General features: G+C 44.2%; 1 protein-coding gene across 1 annotated transcript in view; it reads left to right on the top strand.

The window, feature by feature from the left end:
* Nucleotides 1-21,655, top strand: part of LOC308084885 (lissencephaly-1 homolog A-like) — a 71,031-nt gene that overhangs the window by 23,414 nt on the left and 25,962 nt on the right. Inside the window, exons 3-5 of the mRNA XM_080427847.1 lie at nucleotides 12,953-13,037; nucleotides 16,610-16,684; nucleotides 17,122-17,328. Of these exons, the coding sequence (XP_080283973.1) occupies nucleotides 12,953-13,037; nucleotides 16,610-16,684; nucleotides 17,122-17,328 (367 nt within the window). The remainder of the gene's footprint in view (nucleotides 1-12,952; nucleotides 13,038-16,609; nucleotides 16,685-17,121; nucleotides 17,329-21,655) is intronic.

Consider the following 21,655-nt stretch of genomic DNA (forward strand, 5'->3'; position numbering starts at 1 on the left):
ACGCGATTATCGCTCTGAGCTTGTAGATTGGCTATTGGCACTATTTTGTAACACATTTTGAGTGTTAAATGTTAAAAATGTCGTGTTTTGGCCATAATACAGTATTTGTTTTGATTATTGGTATCGGTCATTGTCAGTCATTTCATTGTGTATTTAAGTTTTTTGTCATATTGCCCTTGCAATTTTTATTTAAAAATCTCTACAAGCTACACAAAAGCTATCGTTAATCGCAATTATTTGTTTGACAATTAACAACCAAGTAAAATGTAATAATCGTAACAGCTCTACGTGTCTCTCTGTGTCCAGACTGTCCACTCCCCACACAGCCACCCTGTGCCTCAGTCCAGCCAGCTCAAACCCAATTTCATATTTTGTTAGCAAAGTCCTTTGCAGAAGACACAAAGCAATGGGAGTATTAAATGAGCCAGGCGGCCAATGCTCTCTCCTCGTATTACTCCCAAGACAAACATATTATTGAATTTTCACCAGCGATAATGGAGTACTTAAAGTCAGCCAGTGACCTTGTCTGTGGTGTTGCCATGTCTGCTTATTATAAGCGGCATTGGGCTTGTTTTCCGGTAAAGTCGCTTGTAAATATTGGTGGTTGTGGTTTGCTTTTGGGCTTGTTTCCTAATGTTTGTAAAATTAGTGGTTCTCAAACATTTTCATGTCAAGGACCCCCAAACGGACCCCAACATCTAAAAATATGTTGTGCCAGGGACCTGTGCACCAGATTTGCGTTGTTTCGAAGAATAATCCAAAATGTTTAGCTTTTTCTTTTTTCATGATTTGTTTTAAAATGTCAGATCTACAAGCTCACAACGTCGCGACACGTTGTGAGCTTTTAAACTAAAGTGAGGTTTAAACTAAAGTGCTCACATAGCCTAGTCGCTTCTTTTGGGATTGTTTTCATAGACCTGGTTGCTTATTTCTCTCGCTAAATCTGGCAACACTGCTTGTCTGTTGTGAATACTGTGCAGAGAGACAGTGGTTACATCACTGCTGCACACCCTGCCCTGCGGCCCTACCCTGCTCCGTTCCTTGTTTTTATTGTCATTCCAGCGGCCAAGCTGAAGGTGCCTGGAATGACGTCACTCCACTGACATCAGCCTCCATAAAATAAAAAAAACGACCTGGAAACATTCAGTCCCATGAGAGGAAAACAAACGCATTGCTGCCCCAACAGGTTATGTTACACCTGGTAACAATAACTGTCCGTTTGTGTATCACAGTGTATTGTTACGTTTACTTTAATAGAGCTGGCTGAAGCCAGACTTTTTCTAAGTAAACTTCAATAAAAAACTCTGTTAAAATTCCCATATCTATAAGCTGACAACACAAACGCGTCACTTCGCCTATAGTCTCGTGAGACTGCTGCCTCCCACACTGTTCAAATGCTTCCGTCATACAGTCTGGAGCAACGGAAGCTCTGAACATGATCAGAGGATAAAGTGGATGTGACGCCTCCTCCCCACTTCCGTCGCGCAAATTTGTCCTAATATGAATACAAATAATCAAAGCATATATAACTTGCTGCCTATCAGAAATAGACATTCTAAAATCAAATGTAAAGTAAATGTTTAAAATATATTTTTGAACGGAAATTCAATTTTCAAATAATTGCGCCAACAGTTGTTGCCTTCTCACCAAGCTGCTTGCCTATTGTCCTGTAGCCCATCCCAGCCTTGTGCAGATCTACAATTTTGTCCCTGATGTCCTTAGACAGCTCTTTGGTCTTGCCCATTGTGGAGTCGAGGTTAAAGTGTGTGCAGAGGTGTCTTTTATACAGGTAACGAGTTCAAACAGGGCAGTTAATACAGGTAATGAGTGGAGAATAGGAGGGCTTCTTAAAGAACAAGAAACAGGTCTGTGAGAGACGGATTTTTTTTCCTTCTGGATTCTGTCTCTCACAGAAGTGTACCTATGATAAAAATGACAGACCACTACATTCTTTGTAAGTGGGAAAACCTGCAAAATCGGCAGTGTATCAAATACTTGTTCTCCCCACTGTACGTGTAACACAGTTGTATTTGTGTGTCACAGTGGATCGTTACATTCATTTACGTAAGAACACACGCCCATGCACACAGCAGCACATATAGAACAGAAACACACAGTCGGAACGTGTTGTGCCTGTGAAATAAACTATGGAAGAGGGAATGTTAAGTGTGCCTGGGGGAGGGAGCTTTTCAGAATGCAGACTTGGTGCTTCATCCTATTAAACATTTAATAGTATAGTGGTGAAAGATTGAACAGGCCCATAGATCGTCCAGTCTGGACTCACACTGTGTTGTGAGCTACGTTGAGCTTATAGACAGATATATGACACAGGGGCCCGGCCAAGCAAGCACAACTTGCCTTCCTCCTGTAGGCTGGATTTATTGGAGCAGTTAATGGCCATCGGTAACTTGGCAACACTCGGGGAAACTATGCACTAACATGATACATGATAGGAAAGCTGTGTATCATTGCTGTCGGGCACAAACCTAGTATGTCCAGCTTACTTGCTGTACTTTATTTACTCATTTCCGGGACAGTGCACATTAATAAACATTTGAATCAATAAACATGATATCATGTAAATATGCCAGATTTGGCTGTAAACTCATTTCCATCCGTAGTCCCACATACTAAATACACCACAGATAAAAGAGACTGAGGGGATTATTATCAATAATAGTACAAAGATAAGATAATAAATTGTTGAGGTTTCAATAAAACAAAATTATATATATGTATATGATTATAAAATCTAATACATAGGCTTACTATGATTAATAGCCCTGTCATATTTTTAGTAAAATTATTGCTAGATTCATTGTGTAATTCAAAATATGACATACAAAACAGAACATACAGTACAACTGCCTAAATACTGATTTTAAAGGTTTAATGACATTCACTTTTACACCACATTCAAAGTCTTTGTCCTGGTCCTTCAAAAGTGTACAAAAAGTTTTAAGTGAAAATTCCATTCCAGTGATCCATGGCAGGTGTTTTTCTCTCACATTTCTAAAGCCTTTTCAACTGCAATGAAAAAAGAAATCTTTGCCTGCGGGTGTCGCTGGTGAGGGATTTTGCCTGTCAATCATCGCCTCTGCTCCGCCCCCCCCAAAGGAAAGGATAGGGGAGGGGAGGGGCGAGGAGGAGAGTGGGCGGGATTAATCGACTCTGACCTCACTGTCGAAGGGCCAAGCTCAGATTACTTTTCAGCCTAATTATTCAGAAAACCCCAGACCACAGACAATCCACTGAATGTTCTAAGTTCAGGTTTTTTGGGTGTAATTGAGGTCATAAAACCCCAAATAAAACATTGAAAATAAAAAAAGTGAAAATGAATGTCATGATACCTTTAAGAATACCATACTGTCTAGTTTAAACCCAACTAAAAACCCACACACCTACCAAAGTCTAATACCTAAACGATTTGAAATATCTAAGATTTAAAAAAGTAACAATGGTCACATGTTTGAGACATTTTGTATGTCCAAAAATGTTACATGAGATTCTCTAATGTTCTATATCGTCTTGACCATATTTCTCAACATGAGTAGGCCTCTGGCTCTCAACGTGGGTTTTGGGAACCATATTTCTCAACATGTTTGATTAGGCCTCTGGCTCTGAATGTGTTATTTGTTTGGGAACACCCTGGTCCTGGAGAGGGTATTTATGGAGCCTTTAGGGCAGTGGTTCTCAAACCTTTTATCCACCAAAATTATATGAATTTGTCTGCGGACCCCCCATCTGAAAAGATTTTGTGCCAGGGACCCCAGAAGAGAAGATTTATGTTTATCTAGATTATAAAAAATGTGCCAAACATTTTCGATATTTTTCAGAAATGTTCCAAAATAGCAGATGTACAAGCTCGCAGCGCGGCACAAAGGGACGTACTGTGAGCTTGTAGATCTGCTGTTTCTGAATAGCCAACGTATCAATTGCTAAAGTGGTTAAAATGATTTTGTGCCCGGACTGCTGGGGTAGCGGTCCGGGCACCGAGGCTCCAAAGTTGCCTGACAGCGTGTCGCAGGTTCGAGTCCCGGTCCCAACGGCCTTTGCTGCATGTCACTTCCCATCTCTCCCCAATTCCTATAAACCTACTATCCTATCAATAAAGGCTTAAAGAAGGACAAAGTAGGACCCCTGGGGCTCCCCGGACTCTACTTTGAGAACCAATGCTTTAGGGATGGCAGTGGCTCAGGAGGCGGTAGAGTGGTCGTCTTGGAAATCGGGAAGTTCCCGGTTTAATTCCCGGCTCCTCCAGCCCGGCTGCGTGGCGAAATTGAGTCCTTGAGCAAGACGCTGAACCCTAGTTGCTCCCTATGAGCAGGTTAGTGCCTGCCTTGCGTGGTTTCCTCTGCCGTCAGTGGTGTGTGAATGGCTGAATGTTAAACACATTCAATCCGGGAACACTTTTAAGATTTCTTTGGCTATTAAAAAAATAAATAAAGCGAACATTTGTAACTCAAATCTTTGCTTCTGACGTTTTCTTTTTGTTGAAAAAAACTAATGTTAGTATAATATCAGTGGTTCTCAAACATTTTTCATTTCAAGGACCCCCAAAATGATATGTATTTGTCCGTGGATTCGGTGCCGCGCTATGAGCTTTTACAGTATATCTGCTATTTTTGAATAGCCAAAGAAATCTAACATGACACGCATGTGTTCCCGGATTGAATGGGTTAAAAGCAGTCCATTGACAGTGTACAGTGGAAGTACAGTGGAGACGGACAGAAACCACATAGAGAGAGAGAGCAGGGGAGTGGCATGCAGCAAATCGTTGCTGTCGGGCAGAAACCTCTTATCTCCATAATATTCTAACTTTTTGTGCATTTTGACCGTACTTGATCATACCACAGTGTGTCACACAAAAGCATCAAAAGTAGCAGATCCACAGTTTTGAGCTTGTAGATCTGCTACTTTTGCTGTTTTTGAATTTGAATCCTGAAAAGTAGCAGTTTTGGACATATGAGGTTTCCACCCGACAGAGACGAAATGGTCCAGCCGACTGGGACTGGCACTGGGGCCTCGCTTTCAGTCATTTGAGCCTGTGTGGTGTATATGTCACAGGTAGATTGGCATTCCAGGTAGATTGGAAGTGGAGCGCTTGTTTTTAGGCTCGGGGCGGGGCTGCGATGCGAGGACGACGAGAACGACAACATGAATATACATACATACTGGCCTCAGTGGCGCACTTCGATAATCATTGGACTCCCCATCCACTATCACTGAGAGTCTGGGTTTGACTCCTGCTCGGGACATTACTTTTTCAAACAACCGCAGACTATTTTTTTTCGCCGATAAAGTATAGTTTTGGACCATGACGGAGGCGCTCCGACTTAGGAGACCTTGAGGCCAAGGAGTCGCGCCCGAGCGCCTCCAGGCGCGAGTGCCCGCGACGACCGGCCGATGGTCTGCTAGTCGACTAAGCGCCGTCCGAGTTATGTACCGATAGGCACAGAATAGTAAATGATATTGTGGGGACTGCGTTTGCCCCGCTATGGTTTGCCCCAACTGCCACTCACTGCACTAACATAGCCCGCCAGCCCCGCCTCCTCAGTCTCGCCCCCTTGTTCGCGGGTGTGCGCGCGCGTGCATGTGCGCGTATGCGTGTGTGCGTGCTCGTTTGTGTGCGTGTGCATGCGTGCGTGTGTGGTGTGGGACTCATGTGTGGCTTGCATTGCCCTCTGGCGTTGGTTCTACAGAATTGCCTGGGGGGCGGACGGGCGGTGAAAACAAGCGCTTATTTTCCATTCTACCTGGAATGCCAATCTACCTGTAACATATATATATATATATATGCACCTTAACCACTTGGCTATCGGGTCGCCCTGGAAAGCAGCATCTAAAACTGTTATTTTAGACCCTTTTTGTTTTTAACTTTCCCATTTATGATTCTGAAATATAGAAATATTCATGTGTTTACAATGGAATATGTTGTTGTAGACTAGTTAGACGGTTAGACATACTGTACTACATACAGTGCTGGTAGGGAAAGCAATAATGATTGTATGTATACACAGTATCTGTACTTTGTATAATGTTCGGACCTGGTTAAGATAATAGGTTTTGTTGTTTTGAGAAGACTGTCTTATGTGTTTTGAAAAAACAGCCTCAAGTCAGAGTGTCAGACTTATCACTTATCGCTGTTTAATGCCATATTTTATTTTTTTAATAAAGACTTTGCCTCCGTCTGAGGAAAGGTGAAAGTCCTATTGAACAGTGTTCATTACGGTACTCGCCTAGCTGCAGCATGGTGATGTGGAAGCACATGGCAGGAAGTGATGTCACCGGCTAGGTCACGGTTCCCGCTTTTCTCTCTGCAGATGAATGATGTCATGCAACCTTTCTGTGTCTCTGTCTGTCTGTCTGTCTGTCTCTCTCTCTCTCTCTCTCTCTCTCTCTCTCTCTCTCTCTCTCTCTCTCTCTCTCTCTCTCTCTCTCTCTCTCTCCGTCTTTCTTTCTCTGTTCTCTTCTCTCTGTCTCTCTCTGTTCTCTGTCTCTCTCTCTCTCTCTCACACATACTGTGCTCTCTGCCTTTGTCTTGGCATCCATTTCTTTCCATTCTCTCACACACTCTGCTCGTGTATAACGTCCGTGACACAGCAGCAGCACTCTTTAACAGCGCCTTCTGAAGGCTAAATCTGACGTCCACACTACTCATTTCCATGTGCGGTTTCTCATAAAGCCTGGCCAGCGTTTGAATGGCACAGACTGACTCAGAATTTCAGAAGCACATTGTGTATAATGACTTGTTGTAGTTCTTCAGTAGTTGCTGGCTGATTGCTTTGGCTTCATAGTCAATGAAATGTTTTTCCTGAACCCTTTGAGACAACTAGGACTTTACCGTGTGTGTGTGTGTGTGTGTGTGTGTGTGTGTGCGCGCGCGCTAGATTTTGACCGATATATCGGTCTGGCCAATATATCGCTCATTATTTTACTTTTTGCCGGACCCAGGGGGTCTGGCTTACATGAGGCTTTGTACCTGTTTTCTCCATACATGGGCATGGTCACTTTGTCCTTAGGCCCCAGCCATAAAAGTCTGTCCCCCTTTCGTCCATAAATGGGCATAGACACAGGCTGACACGTCATGTGAAGTCTGGGTCTGGCAGAACCAGGTCTCCTGGTCTTGTTTGACAACATCAGCCGATGTGTCCATATTTGTATGATATAATTGGTCCTCACTAATGGAACTTCCATTATAGCATGATAACTTTCCAGGAATAGAAAGCCGGCAGTTTCTATTAGCTTGGATTCCCCATCGATGATGTCACTGGTAGGCAGGTTTCTGAACTGTCCACAGCCCTCCTCTGAGACACAGAGTGAATTGACAAAAATGGCACCATATGAAGATAAGTTGAAAATGGGTTAAGTCGTCCTTTAACCACTTTATCCATTTATATGTTGTTGGCTATAAAACAATGGCCGATCTACAAGCTCGCAGCGCGTCACTTGGTGCCGCGCTGCGAGCTTGTACATCTACTATTTTTGAAAAATATTGAAATTTGTAATACTTTTGTCGATTTTTTTTTTAACGTAAATCTTCTCTTCTTTGGAGGTCCCTGGCACAAAACATTTTCAGATGGGGTCCGTAGCCAAAGTCAATTCAAATCGTCATCGGACCCAAAAATGTGTCATGGGTCGTGTGATTGCAGCTCAGCTCAAACTAGAGGTCTGTACAAGGTCAGAATAAAGAACAAGACTGACAACAATGACAAAGAACAACACGCTAAGACAAGACAAAAAGAGGCATAACAAATAATACATTACAAACAGAAATAAAAAGGCTAAAAACAGCATTACTGAGTTATAAAATGTATACAATCAAACAGTGTCAAAGGCCACGGTGAAAAAGATAGTGTTCAATAAAGATTTCGTGGCCTCTAGTGAAGGAGCAGAGTGAATATGAAGGGCCAAGGTGTTCCAGAGTCTAGGGCCAGCCGCTGCAAAGGCCCGGTCACCTCTGGTCTTATAACTGTTTTTTTTTGGGCACGATCAATAGCGAGTAGTGACAGCTATTGTCGTGTTGCTGTGGTGTGCTCATCCTCCTCACTGCCCACTCTCTCTCACCCTGCTGCCCTCACTCCTGTTCATCTCTCCATCACGTCATCTGGCTGGGGGCTGCCGGGTTGCCACGGAAACCAGCCGGCTTGCTCTCCTTCTGTCTGTGATGGTCCACATCTCTTCCTCCCTCGCCTCATCCCACCTACCATAGTTTTTCTTCCTGCTGCTGCTCCTCCTCCTCCTCTCTTCAGGGGCTGTTTGTTGCTGCATTGACTCGGTGGTGAGAAGACGTAAAGAGCAAAATGGTGTGAAAATGGTCAATAAAGAGAAATGTGTATGTCAGAGTAAAATCCCCATCTTCAGGCCTGGGGGGGAGGGTAAGACGCAGGGGGCAGATGGAACTTGGGAGACGAGCAGAGAGTGATTTGTGTGTCTCTGCAGTCTGTTGCACATTACACAGTCCACCACACACTGCTTTGTGTTTTGTTTTGTAGTTGTCTTCAGCTGGTCAGCCTAAACTGTTGCTTACACACTGGATATTGGAAGCTGATGCCTACTTAGTGGTGTGCTGTTGTGCACCGGAAATAGCAGATCTGAAAGCGCCGTGATGCGACACGTTAACAGTGAGCTTGTAAATCTGCTATTTATAACTACAAAATCAGGCTTAAATTGTGCTCTCTCTCTCACACACACACACACACACACACACACACACACACACACACACACACACACACACACACACACACACACACACACACACACACACACACACACACACACACACACACACACACACACACACACACACACACACACACACACACACACACACACACACACACACACACACACACACTCTCTCTCACTCTCTCTCTCACATCCTGGTTGCTCCGCTTCCCTTGTATACTGTACTGTATGTTACAGTACATGAAGGAAAATCCCCACGGGGTGCATTTGTTTTCGTTCGTCGTCAACGTTATCTTTTGTTATGTATCTTCCCCTTTTTTAGTCTTGGTCTTTTCTTCTTGTATTGTTATGTGGGTGTGATGCTTTTTCACTAAGCCCCTCCACTCCACAGGGCCATAACAGTTTGATGATCAAACATGGAAAGACCAGGATAAGTCTAATAGAAGGATGACTTGTGTCGTGTGCAGCACTTTGCTGCTGATCTGAAAATGTTTGAGAAGAAGGTGTCTATCTTGATGTCTTTGTTGCATGTGGGAAGTTGCACTGGTTTTAATATTTCTTTTGCACTTGAGACACGCATATTATTGGGCAGGGTAGAATGTCATAGAGGACATGGTACTGTAGTGTTTATATTGACATCAATTATTAATCTTATCATGCCAAAATAATCCCCTCCGGCTAAACTCTGATACAAAGAGTTGGATATAGTAAAAGAAAAAATCCTAATAGATTTTTATGCCTTTATCACGCACTATTGACTGTTCAATGGAGGGAAACTAATTAGATCTCCTGTCATTTAAGTCCAGTTGGCAGGAACTGCATGCAGTGTGAATCTATTTTATTTGTAAAAGTCATGAACCAGAGCAGTGCATGTACTGTACACATGGCATGGGCTGATATGTTTTCACAAATCTATATGGGCTCCAAAGAATTGCCATGCAGGGTGGTTTTGGTGGATAAGCGTTAAAATGGAAATATAGGCTAGCTTTGCTGTTTTTTTTCTGCTGAGTGGAACTTAAGCACTACACACACACCCACACTCACACACCCTACAAACACGCCAGCCTTATAAACGCACTCACAGACTTCCATCAAAGCTTCACCTACTTATTATACACAGTGGTGGAAAGTAACTTAGTACTACTCAAGTACTGTATTTAAATCCAATCTTTTACTTTACTGGAGCATTTCCAATTGTCTATACTTTTACCTCTACTCCACTACATCTCAGAGGCAAATATTGTACTTTTACTCCACTTAATTTTTTTGAAAACCTTAGTTACTTTGCAGATATAAATTATTACGTTATAAAACATACATTAACCACTTTATCCCTATGTTTGGCTATTTGAAAATAGCTGATCTACAAGCTGTGAGCTTGTAGCTATTTTCAAACATTTGAGTCATTTTCCTTTTGGTACTTTTAAGTACATTTTCATACTAATACTTTTGTACTTTTACTCAAGTCCATTTTTCATTCCGGGCTTTTACTTGTAACGGAGTACTTCTATATTGCAGTATTGACACTTATACTTAAGTGAAACATTTGAGTACTTTTTCGACCACTGCTCATTATTACACATGCAGTATGCTCTCTCCCATCCCCTGCCAGTCCGTCCCTCCGGCCCAGCCCGGCCCAACCCTCCCCTGGTTGCGTAGCCCTGCCTGCCGTGCTGCTGCTGCAGGCAGGCTGTCACCAGCACGATAACCTCCCGCTAACCTTGAGCTTTAATCACGTCCGCTGCCTGCCGTCAGGGGGATTCAGGTGGGGAAAGGGGGGGGGATACAGTGTTCCAACGTACCTCAACCAAAAGGGCACGTCGGGGGGCACAGGTTGGCCTGACAGATTGTCTGCCCTCCTCCCCTCTCTCTGCCCCCCCTCAGCTACACGTTGGCATCTTGACGCCTGCCCGGCCCGCTTCGGCGGCTGTGCGGGCCGACCTCCTCCTGGCTTTATTACTCTGGGGGTTCCGCTCTGTTGTGGCGCTAATACAGGAGACCTGTCATTGAAGCAGGACAAAGGAAGGGAACAAAGTATTTCTGACATTCATTGCTGCCCTCTCTCCATATCCTCATCGCTGTCAGGCAGAAACCTTGTATGTGTGAAATGAACTTTTCAGGAAATGGGGGGGAAAAAATAACCAAGTGTTCCAAATGGATCCAACGTAGTTATTATTTAGTCACAAGGTCGCGTTAATGCTTTCCATTGGTTCAATATTTATTAAACCCACAGGCAATACTTTCAACCTGGTGCCCCTGTTTTGGGTATGATGTCATGTATAGGCGGAATCTTTCAAAAACCTTTGAAACAATAGTGAAAATAGCAGATCTACAAGCTCAACGCGTGGCCATGTGATGCGGTTGTGTGCTTGTAGTCTGTTTTCACTACTTTTGCGTGGCACTGTCATACGACAAAGTATAAAAGAGAGGACATTAACTTAAAACGTAAGAAGATGGAAAAATGGACATACAGGGATTTTGCCCAACAGCACTGTTGAGTTGCACGGTTCTTTTCTTGGCCCTCATGTGCTGACTGAGGCCTCTCTGCTTTTACATGCTTCTTGCTCCCTTACTACTAACTTAATTCTCTCAGGAAGTGCCTTGGCTGTATATGTCGACTGAATGGATTGAATCTAATAAATCTGTAGCTTCTGCTGAGACTGCACCCATATGAACAGCCTATGTGTGTGTGTGTGTGTGTGTGTGTGTGTGTGTGTGTGCTGTATGCATACACTGCATGTGTGCTGCACACGTTGGTGTGTGTGTGTGGTATGCATGCACTGCATGTGTGCTGCACACGTCGGTGTGTGCGTTTCCTGTGTTGCTGCCTCCACTCGAAAACAAAGACAGGAACTGCTGGGCTAGCCTCTCCATCTCTGTCTGGTCTATTGTCTTCTCTATCTGGACATCTCTCTCTCTCTCCTTGGATTCTAGGTAGCATTGGCTAGTACTAGGCTAGCCAGGCTTATCTGTCCCGTCCGTCACTGTCTCTGCTTCATGATGATGAGTCTGCTGTGATCCCGTCTTTGAGTGTCCGTCCGCATGCTCCTCTAAACAGAACCAGTAGCTTATAAATCATAATGTTCAAATCTGAAGGATTATCCTACTTCTTCTCTCCATCTCTGTGTGTCTGTAGTTTCATACTATGTCATGTCTATGTCATGTCTATGTCGGGGAGGAAGCCTTGTATATGTTCTAAACCAGGGTTTCTTTGTGTGAAGGACCCCCAAATGTATATGTATTTGACCGCGGACAACCTGACAATGTTTTGTGCCAGGCACCCATAGAACAGAAGATTTGATTAAAAAAAATCTAAATTATTCAAAATCGCAGAAATAGCAGATGTACTGAGCTTGTTGATCTGCTATTTTTTTGAATAGCCAACATATAAATGGATAAAGTGGTTGAGACTATTGTGATACTACTACCTTTGCTGGGGACCCCCTGGAATCCCCCCAAGGACCCTTTTCAGGAAACCAACCTGTGTTTCAATGGATCCAATGTAGTTATTATTTTAGTATCAAGCTCTCGATAATACTTTTCATTGGTTAAATATTTATAAAACCTACAGATACAACCACTTTTAACTTGGTGTCCCTACTTTTGGCATATCATTACAGGCCAAAATGATCCAAAAGTAGTCAAATGTCTCCAAACTAGCTGATCTACAAGCTCACAACGCGTTGTGAGCTTGTAGATCGGCAGTTTTTGCTACTTTTGTTTTGAGGCACTGTCATATGAAATAAGAGATAAAAAGATGAAATGTTATGGAGATACGAGGTTTCTGCCCGACGGCGACGATATATACCGCCCTTTCAATTTCCACAGTATGTGTGCACCATGGGGGGTCTCTGCCTTCCACTCACTGCCCACAGCAACCAGATCTCATTATAGAACACAGATGTGTCTGGATCTGTGTTAAATGTACAGAGGTGTGTCATATGTGTGTGTGTGTGTGTGTGTGTGTGTGTGATACAGTAGGGTTGAGACTGGGTAAAGTCATTGTGCACTCTCAGTGTTGTCTGTATGTGTGTGTGTGTGTGTGTGTAGGAGTGCGATTTTTACCCAGATGTGTGAAAATCATGTATAATGCAAGTTCTTTGTCTGACACATTTTTCTTATACACGCACGTCTTCTTTTATCCTTTGTTTCATCAAGTCGAGCACCTATTCTCATGGTGCCTCCCACCACCACTATCTGCACAGCTAATCTAGAGAACTAATTGGTGGCTGTTTTTTTTTGTTTTTTTTGTCTCTTTCAGAAACCGAGCGATAGCAGATTACCTGCGTTCCAACGGATACGAAGAGGCATATTCCACTTTCAAGAAGGAGGCGGAGTTAGATGTGGTGAGTAGAGGTGGGGTGGGGATGCACGCACACACACACACAGACTAATTTAGCCAAACAATAAGCTTGCATTTCCTTTATTTTGCCATTTAATTGACATTCTCACAAGTGTGACTGCAGGCGGGTGCTCCCTTATTACAGCAGGCTATCTTGATTAGGTTGTCCATCACTACAGCATTCACCGCATTCTAGACAAAGGAAAATCATTTATTTATTTATTTCTGGCACGATAACATACTGACACATTTTATTCTGAATTTGAACAACTAAAGTGGGAGATGATTTTTAATTGGAGTAACTAAAACAACGGCTGATGAAAATTGGCTGTTGTCCATAGGATATGGTGGCATACATTTTTAGTGTGAGTTGTAGAGTGTTCCATGAAATAGGAGCATCATAGCACAAAGCGTGTTTTCCCAGTTCAGACTGAACAGGTGGAACCTCAAGTGTAAGCCAGTCGCTTATCCTTTTAGCCATAATGTCTGTCTGACTGTCTGCTGTTCACATTTCTGACTAATAAAGTATTCAATCAATAAAAAACAACAACTATATATTTCGATGACCGAGGTCCCCCAGGGGTCTATCTATTCTTTGGGCCCCTCTGCTTTTTCCCTCTACACCAAAACTCTTGCTGAAAACAGGCGATCTACAAGCTCACACACTGTGTCACGTTGCAACGCATTGTAAGCTTGTAGACATTCCAGAAGAGTAAAGGACGCTAGTATAGGGTTGAAGTGGGTAACATCTTCCCCTTCTCTCCCGTCTCTCACCTTTCTTCCTTCACCTGATGTATTTTACTGATCACCCCCCACCCCCATGGCATCCATCCATCAGTGTGTCTGCTGCAGAGCGTAGAAACAGCCTGAATAATAGATGAACGGTACAAACAGATACATGCCTTGCACCCTGTTGGGTTGGAGCGCTATTACAGCCAGCCAGACACACCTTGGCAGCACCTGCTACGCTAAAAACCCACTTCCATTGACACCCTTTCATTGTGGCCTCATTATAAGACTTTAATTACCTGGTCGTTTGGCACTGTAGGTCGTTGTTCGCTGTATAGGGATGGATAGATTTAGTTCATCTGTGTGTTTTTCTCCTCCACTCCAGCCGCTATTGCTTTGTGCGGCTGGTTGTTGCACAAGCAGGGTTGAGGGAAATAATTGAGAGAGGTCATGATCTAGTCTCGGCTTTTTTTCCTGGCAGAGGCGCATCGGTGTCGTGCACATACACGCGCACACACACACACACACACACACACACACACACACACACACACACACGCATGCACTCAAACACAAACAGACATGCAGGCTACTTCCCACGGCTACAGTGAAGTCTGGCACTGCCAGCGTGAGTGTGTGTCTGCGCTTACACAGCAGGTGAACGTATGCCATGGACAGAGGGTCCAGGCAGATGGCAGATCAGACTGTGACAGACTCGTCCAAACTTCATTCCATGCTCTCATTTTCCCCACTGGTCTGATGGGATGATGTATCTTTATAACTCCATCCAGCACATCCTCCATTGTTCTCTCTCTTTCAATGCTGTTGTCTCGTTGTGTTGCCTAAAATAACTAACAATAAAGCACGCACATCCACTCACTAAAAACCAGGTGCTGGGCAGAGGTCAGAATCCAAAAACAATAAAGTCTGCGCACTGGGTCATGCTCCCAAGCTTAAAGATGTATTGGTTCCTTTAGTTTACACCATCATTGGATGTGATGTTTTGAGCCTTGGCAAGGTCTGATGAAGTGCCAGTATGGCTCGGTTCCTTTACACCATCGTTGGACGTGACGTTTCGAGTCGAAACGTCACGTCCAACGATGGTGTAAAGGAACCAATAAATCTTGAAGCTTTGGAGCATAACCCCAGTGTGCAGACGTTATTGTTTTAGTTGTGTTGCCTACCTCTGGTTTCTCTGGTCAAATTGCCAAGTTCTCATGCAGCAGCTCTGCTCCATCATCTCATGGCATGCGCGGTAAACTAGCAAGAGAAGCACGGGTTGCAAGAAGTGGAGGAGGAGTGGATATATCGCAGGTGAAAAGTGAAAGCGAAAGTGAAAACAACACGTTTGGAAGCATTTCGAAGTTATGAAGGACACAGAGACCCTAAAAAAGTCCAGCATTTACTCTTTAAAGCAGCTAGCACTTGCTGCATGCGCACCCCCCCCCCAAAAAAAAATTTGACCTTAAAAAACGACTCCGTCGACTCTGCATTAAATCTGTGACTCTGAGTCGACTGAATAAATCCTGAGTTTAGATGCGTATCTGTTTTTAGCTAGGAGTAAAAATGAGACTGGGCTCAGGTGTAGGAGTAGGCTAGTCCAACAACATGCCATGCCTCTTCATGCCACCTGGCTCTGAAGCAGCAGCACACATGTGTGTTGGCACCCCACCCAACTAGATTTATGGAATCGGTGTGTATGTGCCTGGCAGTCACACATGTTTCTGTTTTAATTATGCAGTATATTAGTGCTTGGTATTGGCAGGTAACTCATGATTTGCCGATGTTACATGACCAAAATGCCACAAGATAGTAGAAAATCTTCCAAATATGGGCTTTGAAAGTGGCAGGGGCTAGCTTTAGTTTCACTGTCATGTTTCATGTTCTCTCCTCTCTCCTCTCACGTCTTTCTCCCTCTTATAGAGATATTTACCAGTATGTAGGGGCTAGGGCTTTCCTCAATACAAAGACATTTTATTAAAAACAATTAAACACAAAAAAACTATCGAACAAAATACTGCGACACTGGCCTATTGATACGATGTATACGGGCATCACCAATACATATCCTGATATTCCATGTTTTGAATGAGCACAGCCCTACAGTATATAGATTGTATATTAATGATGTTATAGCCTTTTCTCCATCATTATGACTGGTTAAACAGTAGAACATACAAGCGTAACCAGCCAGAAACACTATTTGGTTTGTTGTTTGACGGTTGTGGTCGTCTGTTCTTGTACAGATTACATAACATACCATAATTCAATCTCAGACCTCAAAGCAAAAGAGGCAAATCAGAAGATAATCACCCAGCCAGTATAGCAAGTCTATGAGGTAAAAGGTGGATGCTCTGCTCTGGCTCTTGGAGTGATTTATACTCCGTTCTGTTGCATGCCGTGTCGCGCTGCAACGTCTTGTGAGTTAGTAGATCGGCTATTTTCCATGTGTGACACCGCTCTGCGTAACTAGGTATAAATCCCCCCCTTTAACTTCCACTGTCTCCTCCTTTCGTACTGGTTGTGTGTGTGTGTGTGGCTGAAAGCTGCCTGTAAGCCTTCCTTGTCTGCAAGAGATTAGCTTGTGGGAGAGAGATTATGACTTGGAAGTTTGTGTGTGTGTGTGTTGTACAGTACGTAGTCTGCGACCGGTGGTCAGCGTTAGCCTGTGAGTGGTGTGTGTGTAAACAAATAAATCCCGGCCTGCCTGCATGCATGCCACCCCAGCTGGCCCCGGGCCCCACCAGGCCCTGCTGATTATACTAAGCCCACACGCCCTTTGATTGGTTTTATTTGACATGTTGTTGTTTTTCCTGATTAGCTTTCTTTTCCTCTTTCCTCCCCCAGAATGAAGAATTGGATAAGAAGTACGCCGGCATTTTGGAAAAGAAATGGACCTCAGTGATCAGATTACAAAAGAAGGTTTGTAGTGGGGTTTCAACGTGTAAGGGCTTTTGCAGGGCTTTAGTGAATGGTTTTGTGACATTTGTTGTTAAGCCTGATGATTTTTTTAAATACTTAGTTTGGCGGCAGGTGTCGCGCAGCGGAAATAGCCCGATCTACAAGCTCACAACTGCGCCATGCTGCAGCGCGTTCTGAGCTTGTAGATCTGCTGTTTTCACAGTGTGCGACCCCCGTGCGAAAGTTGTACTCAGGCTTGAGGTTCTCCTCGCTCTGTTTGCTCCGAATAAAAAGCTGCTACGACTTTAGAGTGTCGTTAAATGATGCCGTTGTTATGTGGGGCCTCATTTTTACAACAACCACTCCCGCCAACTTTACACTAACCCCTGTAAATATCCCTGACACTTTGTACACGCCTCCTATTCTGTCACAACGTCACTAACTGTGCCTCCCCTCAGGTGATGGAGCTGGAGTCGAAGTTGAACGAGGCCAAGGAGGAGATCACCCTGGGCGGGCCCGTCGCCCTGAAACGTGACCCCAAAGAGTGGATCCCGCGCCCGCCAGAGAAGTACGCGCTGAGCGGCCACCGCAGCCCGGTCACCCGTGTCATCTTCCACCCCGTCTTCAGTGTCATGGTGTCGGCCTCTGAGGACGCCACAATAAAAGTCAGTGTGCAGTTTGTTTTGTTTATAATCTACTTTGTTGTGAAACCACTTTCAGGGCAATGTGTGTGTTGTGTCAATTTACACCATCTGTTGTTTTGAGCAGTACTTTGAGCAGTTTCTCATGATGACTGCAATCAGTCATCATTCACCATACACATGGTTCTCTCCATAGGCTGTGTGCATAACTGTAGTCCTGCATCAAGCAATGGGAAAGTGAACAGGAAATGGTTATGCCACCTTCTGGAAACATAGTACTGCAGTTACAGTATGCACAAAGCCTATTTTGATAAATAAAGGTACACATCCAAGGTTCCATTGATACGGTTCCTGATTGTTATTACCATTCTAGAGCACAATAAAAGGCTTGAATGAGTACATTATATTTAGGATGGTAATATAATAGCAAAGGTGAAGCTCGAATCAAGTATAGAAAATCCCTGCGGTTAACATTGACATTTGCATAAAGCTAGATGCACACTAAACCCAGAGGAGGCCTTTTCATTACATTAAATGCAAACTGCTGACTGCTGAGCATCAGCCCTCCTCAACCTCCATTTAGTTTTGTGATCATCAGTGACCTTGTTTTATATCCCCTGACGAGCTTCTCTCCTCTCCTATGACTTTCAGCATAATGCACAAGAAACACACAGAGGAAACACTAACTGGGGAAGAGATGCTCGCTAAAGAGCGTTTCCACGGCAATAAGCTTCCGTTGTTTTCCCCAATTCATTCAGCATGACTGCCAGGCCAGCCAGCCTGGCATCAAGACAACCGCACAAATCTCAAGATCCCCTGCTCTCACTCTCTCTCTATCTCCCCCCTCCTTCCCCCTCCGTGCTCTTTCCATCGTTCTTTCATTCTCAAGCTTATTCATTCATCCGTCTCTCTCTCTCTCTCTCTCTCTCTCTCTCTCTGCCCCTCCTTCGCTCTCTTTTTGGATTTTTGCTCCTTTTGCTCTCATCTCTCGTTATCTTTCAGGAACCGCCCAGGGTCCACAGCGGTACCTCCTTAAGCCCCGATTTACACTTCATCGTACTACGGAAGTCACATGTCAAAAATTGACGATCTCCAAGCTCACAACGCATCACAAGCTTGGAGACCGGCTATTTTCAGCGTGCGGCTCACTCCGTCGTACGGCGAAGTATAAAAATCAGGCATCACCCACCCTTGCCGTCGATCTTGATCCATGGTTGCTGCTATATATAAAACCATCACCCATACAGTAGTACTGCATATTATGATTTTTCTCTGGGCTATTTCTGCAGTTAGGTCAGCAGTGCAGTAAGCACTGTTATCGCGCCCCACTTCACACTTCACCATGCCCGACGTGCTTCTTATAGAGTTATTTGTGCCGTATGCATTATTTATAAAGAGAGAACCAGAGTTGGGTCTGCACCTCACCTCACCTCGGGGCTGCTTCCACCACCATCGTTCACTATTGCTGCAACCCACCCCCCTCTGTCCCACAACCCCCCCCCCCCCCCTCTCCCAGGGAGACCCCAGATCTCAGCATCCTGTTTTCTCTCGCTTCATTTATCTTCTATTGGAGCACTGAAGGTCACACACCACCATGACCACCCACTGCTGAGATCCATCCAGCCCTCAGACAGAGAGCTAGGCCTGGTACCAAATCTCTAAATCTAACCCCCCACCCCCCCCCCCCCCCCTACCCTCCCCTCGCTTTATTTTCTTCATGGCCTCGCTTGCCGTCCCTCTGTGTCCTACTTTTGTCGGCCCAAACTGGTCCGGTTAAATCTTATAACCGGGGGGTGAGTTGGGACTTTTAAGCTCACTCACTCATGCCTGAGTTATACTAGGTTGTCACGCACACCGGAAATAGCGATGTACAAGCTCACAACGTGTCGGTTGTGAGCTTGCAGATCGGCTATTTGCGCCGCAACGGAGTATAAATCACTCTTTTACTGTCTCAACAGTCTCTCACTGATCGGCTCTCCCATTGACGCTCTACATCTAGTGTTCCAGTCAGTGTTTAGCCTCCAGTCCTCCTCTAACTAGTTCTCTGCTCTCTCATTAGTATGCAGTGTGTGGAACTCTGTGTCCAAAAACCTCTCCCTTGTTTTCTTTATCCTCTTTCTCTCTCCTTCACTCTTGACATTGCCCTTATTTGCCTTTCCTTTTATTTCCTTTTTACTTTGCCCTGTCTATGCATGGTTGAACGCTACCTCGGGTCATATAATCTATCTTGGCAGTATGCAAATGAGCAGGTTTGTGCTCAAACACCCCTCCCTCCCCGCACACACGGTGAGAAAGAATAATACACATAACTAATTCAAAGACCATGTTCGTCTAAGAAACTGGGCCGAGGTGCATGCATGGGTCTTCAACTTTGCTTACTGCAAAGAGGAGGATATCTATCGCTCATTGGCAAAGACCCAAGACATCCTGACCCAAAACTATCATTTATGATTATGCAACAAGGCTCTGTACTTCTGCAGTTGCATAACATGCATACTGTGCTGCAACTGGGATCGTTCTAAGTTGCATTGAGTAACGTGAAACTAATATAATGAAGTGTGTGACACGATGCGTTGTTTTGTATATGATGACAGTGATTCTCAAAGTGGGGTCTGGGGACTAGCAGGGGTTCTTGACAGGGTTCCAAAGAGGGTCTCTCTCCAGCTAAATGATCGATATTTAGGATGAAGCAAATGGACCCTTACTGGTCTCTAACTAAATGCAAATGTTACGGGTCCATTTGGTTCCATTTTGTACACTCTCAGGGTTATTATGGGGGGGTCTATGGCCTAATCAATGCATGTCAAAATGTGGGTTCTTGAAATGAAAATAAAAGTTTGAGAACCATTGAGACTGATGAGCATTGCTGGAGAGACCTTGTTTACTCTCAGCCATGTAAACAGGTCATCTCCAGGTTAACCTGCCCTGCTCTTAGGACAGCAGGTCATGATGGCCATCTGTGTCACAGCGTCCTGAGCCCCTCAGCTGCTAAGTTTTAGGTTTTAAAAGGTCATCAGTGATCTAAATACCACCTCTGAGGCCTTGTGGTTACAGTGTCTGCCCCGAGACTGGGGGGGGGGGGGGGGGTTAATCCCCAGCCAAGTCATACCAAAGACTATAAAAATGGGACCCTTTGCCTTCCTGCTTGGCACTCAGCATCAAGGTTTGGATTGGGGGTAAGTCCCTGTAACATACTAGCGTCATGTCCAGGGGGTGTACCTGTACATCAAGCTGCATCACGCTAAGAAAACAGGAGCTGGAGCTCCTGAACTAGGGGCCACATGGCTCTGGAACCGTTGGTTCCTGAGGCTACTTACTCACTTAATGATCTGATTATTATGTTGCTCGTAGGGTGACACCAACTCTCCTTTTGAAACCAGTTAGAAAAAGGCTGAATTCAGCACAAATTGGCACTCTGATTGGCAGTGGTGTAAAGTAACTAAGTACATTTACTCAAGTACTACACTACACAGTACAATTTTGAGGCATTTTTACTTTTTTTTCCAATTTTCAATACTTTAACTTCTACTCCACTACATCTCAGTGGCAAATATTATACTTTTACTCTACTACAATTATTTGAAAACTTTAGTTACATAGTAGATTTTGATTATTATTACAAAACATACATTACCCACTTCAGTCCTATATACATTTCGGCCATTTGAAAATAGCAGATCTACAAGCTCACAATGCCACGCATTGTGAGCTTGTAGATCTGCTATTTAAAAAAGATTTGTATACATTTGAAAATGTGTGAAATGGGACATTCTGCATAATGAGTGCTTTCTACTTTTGGTACTTTAAGTACATTTTGATACCAATACTTTTGTACTTTTACTCAAGTAAATTTTGGATTCCAGACTTTTACTTGTAACAGAGTATTTCTACATTGCAGTATCGATACTTTTGCTTAAGTACAAAATGTGAGTACTTTTTCCACCACTGCTGATTGGTAGCCTGAGTGAACCACACTTGGCAGAGTTAGCGGTGTTTGTTAACCCAGTGCCAGAGCACCAGAGCGGCCTGGATTTAGAGGAGAGCCCTCGCTAAGCTGCCCTCAAACAAGGTGGTGGGAGCAGACTTGGCAGCAGGGAGGAGGACAACCCAAATCAGGCAGAAGGATGGAGGGTGGATTTTCTGCTGTCACATTCTAACCAACCCCCACAACTCCCCCCCTCCCTAAACAAGGGTCCACGGAGGGGCTTATATCCCCATGTGACGACAACCCGTCTGTCTGCCTGGAAACCATAGCCATAGGAATAGCAACGACACCCCCAGCCTTACTTACTGTGTGTTTACCAACTTCTGACTCCAGTCCCACTGTCAACACCATACCCAGCACAATGCA

Source organism: Gymnoscopelus braueri (genome assembly GCF_963280865.1).
Source record: "Gymnoscopelus braueri genome assembly, chromosome: 5".
In the NCBI taxonomy this organism is placed as follows: Eukaryota; Metazoa; Chordata; class Actinopteri; order Myctophiformes; family Myctophidae; genus Gymnoscopelus; species Gymnoscopelus braueri.